Below are 9,963 nucleotides of genomic sequence, written 5' to 3'. Positions count from 1 at the left end.
ACATCCATGGTGTTAGCTAACGTTACTTTTCCTTTTACCGTTAGCCAATTTTTTTTTTTTTTTTTAACCAAGGAGGCCGAAGTCATGACCCGCCCTCCTCGGTCTCTGATTGGCTATTACTCGTTACCTTCGTTGGCTGGGTTGGTTAGGTTTAGGCATGAGGAGTGGGATTGGTTAGGGTTAGGGTAAGAATGTCAGGGTCAGCCAATCAGAGGCAGAGGAGGGCGGGGCATGACTTCCCCGTCCTAGCAAAAATATATCGCCTAATGTTAATGCTACATCTTCAGATTGTCAGATACGTCTTGAAACTACCTCCAAAATAACAAAATTCGTTTAATATAGCTCAATGGGGGGATATTTTTTGTAATACATAATTTAATACATTCTTCAGTGTAAACTGAGAGTTAAACCCTGGCAGTCTCTTTACCTGACACGGTAATATGAGTGATAGAGTTGATTGCCAACACCTGTGCGTGTTGATCAGGGACGGCAGGTGTGTGGTCCTGTTGACCTCGAGCTCTCAACGGAGAGTCTCACTTTTACAAGCTGACTGGTTTCATTGTTTATACTGGAAAAACAAATGCTGATGGCAGCTGTCCTTCGTTATTTTCGCAATGTTATGTTACTGGTGCTGGTCACTTGTAGCTGCCCGCTGGTTAGATCCTCTCTTGCCACCTCTAATGCGCTGCACACACTGGGCGACTTTACCCAGTACCCGTACGGCAGCATCTTCTCCCCGCTGCTCAAAGCCCTATCAGAGCACGGAGGGTCGAGGTGGAACCCAGACTTGAAGAAAAAGATGAAACCTGAACACAGGTATATGAAATATCTGACCGAGGTCTACAAGAAGTCATCCAGAGTGCAGAGGAGTCTGGACGGGAATAAAATCTACAACACACTCCGACTGATCAAGCCACAAGATGAGTGTCTTGCAAAAAATAATGAAGGTGAGCAAGTGAAACATAATATGACTTCACATTGACAGTACAATTCAGTGCACATAACATTCACAGCACTTGGACTTGAAGGCAACTTAAATGTAAAAAAAATGAATTCCTCCTCGCCATAGTGAGTGATACCCAGAAACACTTGCACATGAAGATATAGTTTCATGAGAAGCTGAAAAAGAAATACAAATTCACTACTGGTAGTTGACATCAAGAGTAAATGTGAAGCAAAAAGGCCATAAAATGATCAGTTTGGGCCAAATTACAGCACCAGACCAAAGTTTAAACATACTTTCTCATTCAAGAAAATTGGACAGTATGTCCAAGCTCTTGTCTGGTACTGTTTTAGCTTAGTGTTTGTACAATCTTATGAATAAAGGTAAAGCATATCCCTGACAGCGTAGTGGGGTCAAATATTGTTTAGATGCCAGACTTTCATCAAGTGCCATGCAGCAGAACACTACAGCACTCAAACAAAAAGCTGTTGTTTTATCTCTCTGTAACAGATTTGACTAAATGTTGATCAAACTGGGACAAAAATATCAATGTTGGATTAAAGATTAGGCTTTTTTTTTTTTTTCAGACCCTGTGGCCTGAACAACATATTTGTAATTATGACTTTGATATCTTATATTTCTCTGCATTGATATTGGACAAAGTTAGTTAAATAAGTAGAAAATATATAGAATTTTTTTTTTTTAAATTTCTTTAATTATTAGTTTTCACGAGGCACTATGTAAAGCAGAATATAAGCTACAACTTTATTTTTGTATAATTTATTAAATTATAGTTATTGGAGCAGGCAAACATATTATTTCACATTTGACAAATTCAACAAATTGTCATTTGGACATCTTGAAAAAAAGGCATGCAACATGGACATGTTTGGCTAAATCATTTTTAGTATAATAATAAGTACACAAATGTTTATATCATGACATACGATGGTGACACAGCGCTGTGTGTGTTTTCTCATCTTTCCCTCAGAGAGTTTTATGCAGGATCTTTCCTACAGACTGGATCAAGTAAGAAAAAAAGAGCAACTTTTGAAGTCGGCCCTGCTGTACAACTTAGACCACGTCAACTCTGTGTGTTACCTGAGTATCAAGGAGCAGGAGCACTCGAACCAATGTCCGCTGTGTCCTGGGATCCACCATGCTCTGAACTTCACAGCCAGCGAAGATGGGAAGAGCAGGAGAAACTGGGCGGAGGTTGACATCACCTTATTTCTTCAGCCTCTCCTAAGGTTTCAGAAGCAGAATATACACCTTCTCATCAATGTCACCTGCCCAGAGGAACAAAAAACCACGGATGATGGGCGTAAAGGCCCTCTGGAGTTCACCATGAGGTCCCCTCCTCTGCTTCTTTATCTCAATGACACCAGCAAAGTTGCCCATCAGAGGTTACTGGTCAGCGCTAAATCAAGTCAAAGGTCGTCCACCGCTGCGAACACATTTCACAAGCAGATGGTTTTCAAACCGCAGCAGAGGTTCGGGCGCAAGAGGAGATGGAAGAGGGAATCTCCAAAGAGCAAACGAGGTGATAAAAGCCTGGATATCCACCTGCCTGAGCTTCTCCCAAGCTCAGAATTCCCAACAAGTGACTGTGCCTTATATGATTTCAGGGTGCGATTCAGCCAGCTCAAACTGGATCACTGGATTGTTTTCCCACCAAAATACAACCCCAGGTACTGCAGAGGTATCTGCCCTAGGACCATGGGCTTCATCTACGGTTCACCTGTCCACACCATGGTGCAAAACATCATATATGAGAAGCTTGACTCCTCTGTGCCAAGGCCCTCGTGTATTCCCTCCCATTACAGCCCGCTGAGTGTCATGATCTGTGAAGAGGACGGCTCCTATGTCTACAAGGAGTTTGAAGACATGGTTGCCACTAGGTGTACGTGTCGCTAAGCCAGCTAGCAAATATGTCTTTTTTTTTTCTTCGTCATTTACAAGCTGAATAGAGCATCACCACAAACCTCTTCTACAATCATCACAGGTCACAGGTGGACTCTATCCAAGTATTAGATAATCTGACCAGGCTTAGTGATTTCATGAATTTATAAAATCGTTGTGCATGAAAGAAGTTTGATCTGGAGCAGGTGTGTTTACTTAATCCAAAAGTATTTTATCCTTGTGAATAATGTGGAGACGTAACATTTATTTCCTTTTTGTTTAATGCGTGACAAGAGGGGGTGCAATGGCATCCTGTTCTTCAACTTACTGTTGGTATTGAATTTAACACACTTGAAGAAGAAAATGTGTGATGTATGATTTTTTTAAGTTATTTTTTTGTTAACTTATTTTGGGTGTGTGGTCTGTCATTATTCTTTAATTTAACACAATTTCCAAGTTTTAAGTAGCCCTGTTCTGGACAAAAGATGAAAAAGCAGTCACAAACTCTTATCAAACCTTTTACATATCGTTTTATTCCTGGAGATTACCGACAGCTGTCTGAAGGGCAGCTGTCTTCTTAATGTCCAGAATGAAAGCTGTCAAGGTTTCAGTGTGTGTGTATTACTTCTGGTCACTGAGTGACTGCATTCGTATGAATTAACTGCATACTTATGAATTTGCACTGGTTGAATGCGAACTAAATGCATGTCATGTCTATTTATGCAAATTGTATGAATTCACTGTGTGTCTGTGCTCAGCTTAGGGATAATCAAAGGAATGAAAATATGTAGACATATTCTCTGAAAAATTGGAAATAAAAAAAATAGCATGCATACATTTTGTCTTTGTCTGCATACAGCTGGCTGAAAATGCTGATCCAACAAATGTTTATGCACTAAAGAAACAAGAAATATTCTTGCCCCCTATAAGAGAAGAGATTGGTTAAAGAATGTCTGATATTTGCTAGAAGTAGACTGCCAATACTCTCCTGTACAGATGTCTTTCTAAAATATGTCACTCTTTTGTGTTTGTGGGGATTTGAAGGTCAGATGAAAGCACGTTTTCATTTATGGTCATGACCATGTTGTGGAAATGTACCTGGATCTCTAGCACGTAACAAGTCAATTGTACATATCAGTTCAGAGGAGTTCCTCAGGCTCTTTGTTAGGTTGACGATTTTAGTTTTTGGCATTATACTGTAGATCTCCATGGTTGCAGGTGTTGCCCCCATCTCCGTTTCTTCTGTGTTGCATTCCTGAGGAAAGCACAAACAGGAAAACACAGTGGAATTGCTGTTAATTACACTAATCTTAATGAACGGACACATGTATAGTATATGAGCCAAGCTGTGAAGCATTTCAAAAGCCTCAGTCACCATGACTATTGCAGCTATCAAGGCTTTCTGTGGTGTCTACCTTTTCTCGGATCAAGTTATTATGGATTTTTGTGCATAGTTTAGACAAAAAAATATTAAGCTTTATTTCTGTCAATAAATCCTTGGTGGACTCTGAACTAGAACAAAAACGTCCTGTTAGTGTTGTTAGCTTGACTAAACTCCAGTCCATTAGATGGCGATAACGCTCTCAATGTTGACATCCAATCGACGTTTAGACATAAAGGAAGGACGTCAGAAGCTATTTTTTCCCCTTAGGATGTGAAGTCATTGCCCGCCCTACTTTGTTTCTGATTGGCTAGTAGGGTAAGAATGTCAGGATCAGCCAATCAGAAATAGAGTAGGGCGGGTCATGACCTCGCCATCCTAGAAAAAAGACACCGCACACCGGAAGCCATTAGGAAACTGTTGAGAAGCAGTACGGTAAGCTTCAATGTCACGATTTTAACGTTGTAGTTTTGCTTCCATTTACTGGTATTAACGGATTGTGTGCAATATAACCGCGTCTTTGTGTTAGGAGTGTTTTAGGTTTAGCCTCTTTCGATCAAACGACCACTGTATCGTGTCAGTAAAGGAGAAGTCTCAAGGTCTCTGTTTGTACTTTAGCAGCCAGCTAGCGTTAGCCTACCGAAGCTAACGGATGATGCTAACATTCCGCTAGCACAGCTCGTCCTGTGCTCGATTAAGAGTCAATATTTGGTGGGAAAAGTATTCAGATCCTTTACTTAAGGAAAAGTACCAATACAGCAACTTAAAAATTCTTCATTACATGTAAAGGCCATGCATGAAATATCCTATTTAGGTAAAAGTAGTAGTTTGGTCCCTCTGACTGATATATTATTATATATGACATCATTAGATTATTAATATTGAAACATCAGTGTGTAAGCAGCATGTTACTGTTGTAGCTGCTGGAGGTGGAGCTAGTTTGAAATATTTTATATATAGTTTGTTGGTTTAATCCAGTGGTTCCCAACCTAGGGGTTGGGCCCCTCCAAAGAGTCACCAGATAAATCTGAGGGGTCGTGAGATGAGCAATGGGAGAGGAAAAAACAAAAAACTAAGTGTTGATACACAAATCTGTTTTCAGTTTTTGGTGAAATAATGGATAATTTGAACATTTACTGAAATGAAGCCATGTGAGAAGTTTAGAGCTAAAAATCACTATTAAGAGCAGCTGTTAACAACTCAGACATCTGAAATGTGACCCCGACTACACACTGCTTTTTGTAAGACGCCAAAAAGGTTGGAAACCACTGGTTTCACCTCTAACAATGTGTTGTACTTTAAAAGCTTGTTATATTATCCATAGTGTCAAATCTTCATTTTAAAAGTAACAAAAGCTGTCAAATAAATGTAGTGGAGTAGAAAGTACAATATTTCCCTCTGAAATGTAGTGGAGTAGAAGTATTAAGTAGCATTAAATGGAAATACTTAAGTGAAAGTGCCTCAAAGTACAAGTACCTCAAAATTCTACTTAAGTACAATACTTGAGTAAGTGTACTTAATTACTGTCCACCACTGTTATTTTGCAATCAAAAAATACAAAAATGTATCTGACCTGTATAACCTTGCATGATAACATGTCTTTGCCTCAGAGTTAATCCATGTTGAGCTATTATGAACATAACGTTACTTCATTTTTAGTGCAAGTGTTCATGCTAGCAGTCAGGGAAACTGGTGAAAAGATGCAGATATGTTAGAGGGATAGGTAATTGTTTTAACCTTTTAATTGTCATTAACTAGCTACATCTTCAAAACATCTTTTTGTTGTTATGTTTTTTTCACCTGCAAGTGGCACCAGTGTATTTATCTTTTTGGGGATTTTTTTTATTGTCGTTTCAGATCAGCTCTCTGGTGAACATGGGCTTCCACTTTGGAAACTTGGCCAAGGTCAGGCATGTGATCACATACAGTATATCCCCCTTTGAGCAGAGGGCTTTCCCCAGCTACTTCTCCAAGGGAATCCCCAACGCGTGGAGAAGGATCACAGCTTCTTTCTTCAAAGTTGCCCCCCGTGAGTTTTTGCTTTTATATGCCAGTTTTTACATTTACAGCTGATCTCTTGACAGATTTATCAGAAGCTATCATTTTATCTCGGCTCACATTTTGCAGCTGAAAATGGGATTGTACTCATAGACTAGCAGAAATAATTCCTGTTCTTGGATAGGTATGGACAGAATTTTGTATCATTTAACGTATTAATCTGACAGACGTTTTGTCCAAAGTGACGCACAAGTGAGGTACAATCCAAACCACAGTAGATTACTGTATATTTAATTCTGTATTGTAATATTGGGAAATGTTCATTAGATTCATACATGAATCAAAATACAAAATTCCCAAAAAGCAATCCTCTACGTATATTCAGTTGCAACATTGCAAAGGCCCGTTGTCAACGGCCATGTTTCCACACTGGAGTTCACTAACTTTACACTTTGTTTTCTGAACAACATTTAAGTTTGTGCCTAATAATAAAATGTAGAGCTCTCACCCATTGTTCACTTTACAAATGTGAAGCGCGAAGTTCTTCAAAGCTATCAAAAGAAATCAGACATGGATTTATTATCCTACTCAGTTTAATCTGGCATAAGTTTTGGTTGTCTGCTCACCTAAATTCCTACATTCATCATTATGAGTGTTTGGGTGTTGAGTTTGGCTGGTGTCCAGTCATATGTCACATGTTACCTGCTTTGACCCCAGCTTCTATTTTAGTTGAAGGACAAGTCACAGTGGATGGTAGAAAGATCTGACAAATTTTGATGCCAAGTGCTCACAAACCAAGTTTTACAGACTGATTTCAAAGATTCTTCAAAATTAACAATTTTAAAAAAAAAGGGGCCCTTTTTTAATTTAAGTTGCTTTAATTTTGTTGTTTTGAAAGTAAGATTAGTAGAGCAAATACAGCTGATCTTGCATAAATGGGCTAATGCAACCAAAATCTCATTTTGAATTGACTGTTTTTTGTTTTTTTTTAACATTAAAAAAAACAAATTTAACATTATTTTCTTTTTTTTTTCTTCATGTAGAGTGTAAATCTGTCAAAACAGAGATTCCTTCCAGTTCAACATGTAGAAGAAATGGTTTTAAGTACATTTGAAAGATGTGGTTAATAGTCATTGTTTTATCAGGATACGTCCTGGTGCTAATTTTGTTTTATGATCTTCCTCCTGCAGCAATGACTCTCATGTATTTGACATACAGCTGGGGCAACAACACCTACATGCAGGGCAAGAGGAAGAATCCTTCTGACTATGAGGGCGATGAATAAACTCCTGCCAGCTTTCTGAAAGCTTCCCTCTGTTGTTAATTCCAGCTCTATATGTTTCACCAATAAAGATGTAAAATATTTATGTGAAATCAGTCCTGACTGAATTAATTCAGCCATCTGCTCTTGGTAAACCTGTGAAGGTACTTTCACTCTGGTGTGTGGATACTGAAAGTCTGAGTGTCAGGATTTATGTTTGTTATGTGAAGTATTTGTCAAAACTATGCTAGTTTTACAAGCTTTAATATACAATTAGTGCTGTAAATTATTAGTTGGGAATGAATTAGTCGATTGACAGAAAATGAATTGCTGTTTCATTTTATTTTTGATATTTATCAAACCACAATGCCAAATATTCACCATTTTCTACAGGAATGGATGTTTTTTTTTACGCTTTTGTAAAAGTATTGTTGGTTTGGACAGTAGGTCAAACAAAACAAAACACAAGACCACCACCTCTAGGAGAGTCTGATCATGATTTTTGACACATTATAGACTAAAATCAAAAGGAATTAAAAAAAGTAAGGGACAGAATCAATAGTACAACTAATATGGTATTGATAGCTTGATATTGTGTATTTTACGTGAAGGGTAAAGCAGTTGCTGTAAGATTTATCTTACAAATCAAAGCACATTCAAGACCTTAGAAAGGAAAGTGATAAAGCAGTTTGTATGTGGTGGTGGGGTCATGTGTTTTTATACTGACAGGCTACTGGAGATTGGGGAGGTTTTTTTAAAATGTATTTTTATAATACTTTATTAATAGCAGTTGAACACATCTACATTTCAAGTTGGGGTCTAAGACGATATACAGACAGATATAGTGGGGCGTGATACATGAGCACAACATTGCCAACCTGTTATGAACTCAGATAATCTGACAAATTATTATTATCCAGAGTAGCCCCCTTCTCTCATTTAAAAATAAGAAATACTGAGGTATAGCCTTAATAATTTCAGAGTTTCTTGTCTGTTACACATTTAGATGATTTAAAATAATTTATAAAATCAATCCTAAAAGTAAATGAGGGGTTTGATGCCTTTCAAGTCATAATAATATAATAATAATACATTTAATTTTTACTACAATTTTCATTTATAGTGAAACTTAAATTGCTTCAGTATTAATAACATAGAACACACAACATAAAGGAAACAGACTTAAGATGAAAAACATGAGGTATGTATATAATTTTTTCTCTATTCTTTTAATAATACAATAATACAAATCAATAACAATTCAATTTAAACGAATTATAAGTAAACAAACAAACAAAAAATGAAGCAGGGGGTCAACATAAGGAAGTAGAAAGTCAGTTAAGTGAAAACATTAAATTGGAAGCACAGTCTCAGTTTTAATAGCTTGTGCTTTTTTTGCAAAAAATTATAATGAGATTGATTAGAAAATACTCTCTTGTGTTGATCTTAAACAACAACAAAAAACATTTTCCAGTAGAGGCTCAAAGTCAGTGGTGGAAAGTAACTAAGTACATTTACTCAAGCATTGTACTTAAGTACATTTTTGAGGTACTTGTACTTGAATATTTCCATTTTTTTGCTACTTTATACTTCCACTCCACTACATTTCAGAAGAAAATATTATTCTTTCTACTCCACTACATTTATTTGACAGCTTTAGTTACTTTTCAGATGAAGATTTGACACTATGGATAATATAACAAGCTTTTAAAATACAACACATTGTTAAAGATGAAACCAGTGGTTTCCAACCTTTTTGGCTTTTGACATCTTACATAAAGCGGTGTGTAGTCGGGGTCACATTTCAGATGTCTATGAGTTGTGAATAGCTCCACCAAATAGTGATTTTTCCCTCTAAACTTCTCACATGGTTTTATTTCAATAAAACTGAAAACAGATTTGTGTATTAGGACTTTGTCTTTTCTTCTTTCTTCTCCCATTAATCATCTCACGACCCCTCAGATTTATCTGGTGACCCTTTGGAGGGGCCTGGCCCCTAGGTTGGAAACCACTGGACTAAACTATCCAAGTGTATATAAAGTAGTTGAATAGTAGTAGATATATCAGTCAGAGGACCAAACCACTACTTTTAGTGCAATACTTTAACTACATCAAGCTGCTAATACTTATGTACTTTTACTTCAGTTGTATTTTTCATGCAGGACTTTTACTTGTAATGGAGTATTTTTACATTGCTGTATTGGTACTTTTACTTAAGTAAAGGATCTGAATACTTCTTCCACCCCTGCTCGGAGTTACGGATAATATAATCCGAGATAAATCAATTTATGGGTTTGTAAACATTTCCAGAGCCGATGGACAGCAGTCTCGGTATGACTGAGACACAGAAGGCACAGCTTAGATCAAAATAATGTGAATTTAACAAAGACTTAACTTCTTTTGTGTGTCATTTAAAACTGGATATGCTACAGCAACATGTCGGACTTTCCTGGCCGCTGGGGGGCGCATCAGCGTCTC

At 37.4% G+C, this 9,963-nt stretch overlaps 2 protein-coding genes across 2 annotated transcripts; both read left to right on the top strand.

Annotated features, from left to right (window-relative positions):
- The first annotated feature begins 229 nt into the window (after positions 1–229).
- gdf9 (growth differentiation factor 9) lies at positions 230–3,678 on the top strand. Its single transcript, XM_044364163.1, has 2 exons — positions 230–947; positions 1,935–3,678. Exons 1-2 carry the CDS (start codon positions 581–583, stop codon positions 2,858–2,860), a joined length of 1,293 nt encoding a protein of 430 aa, XP_044220098.1. The 5' UTR covers positions 230–580; the 3' UTR covers positions 2,861–3,678.
- Positions 3,679–4,570: 892 nt separating this feature from the next.
- LOC122990708 (cytochrome b-c1 complex subunit 8) lies at positions 4,571–7,598 on the top strand. The gene is made up of 3 exons (XM_044364164.1): positions 4,571–4,661; positions 6,084–6,255; positions 7,415–7,598. The coding sequence occupies exons 2-3, from the start codon at positions 6,102–6,104 to the stop codon at positions 7,507–7,509; spliced, it is 249 nt and encodes an 82-aa protein (XP_044220099.1). The 5' UTR covers positions 4,571–4,661; positions 6,084–6,101; the 3' UTR covers positions 7,510–7,598.
- Positions 7,599–9,963: the final 2,365 nt, after the last annotated feature.

Source organism: Thunnus albacares, chromosome 10 (assembly GCF_914725855.1).
Source record: "Thunnus albacares chromosome 10, fThuAlb1.1, whole genome shotgun sequence".
Taxonomy (NCBI): Eukaryota; Metazoa; Chordata; class Actinopteri; order Scombriformes; family Scombridae; genus Thunnus; species Thunnus albacares.
This window is presented reverse-complemented; position numbering and strand designations above follow the sequence as displayed.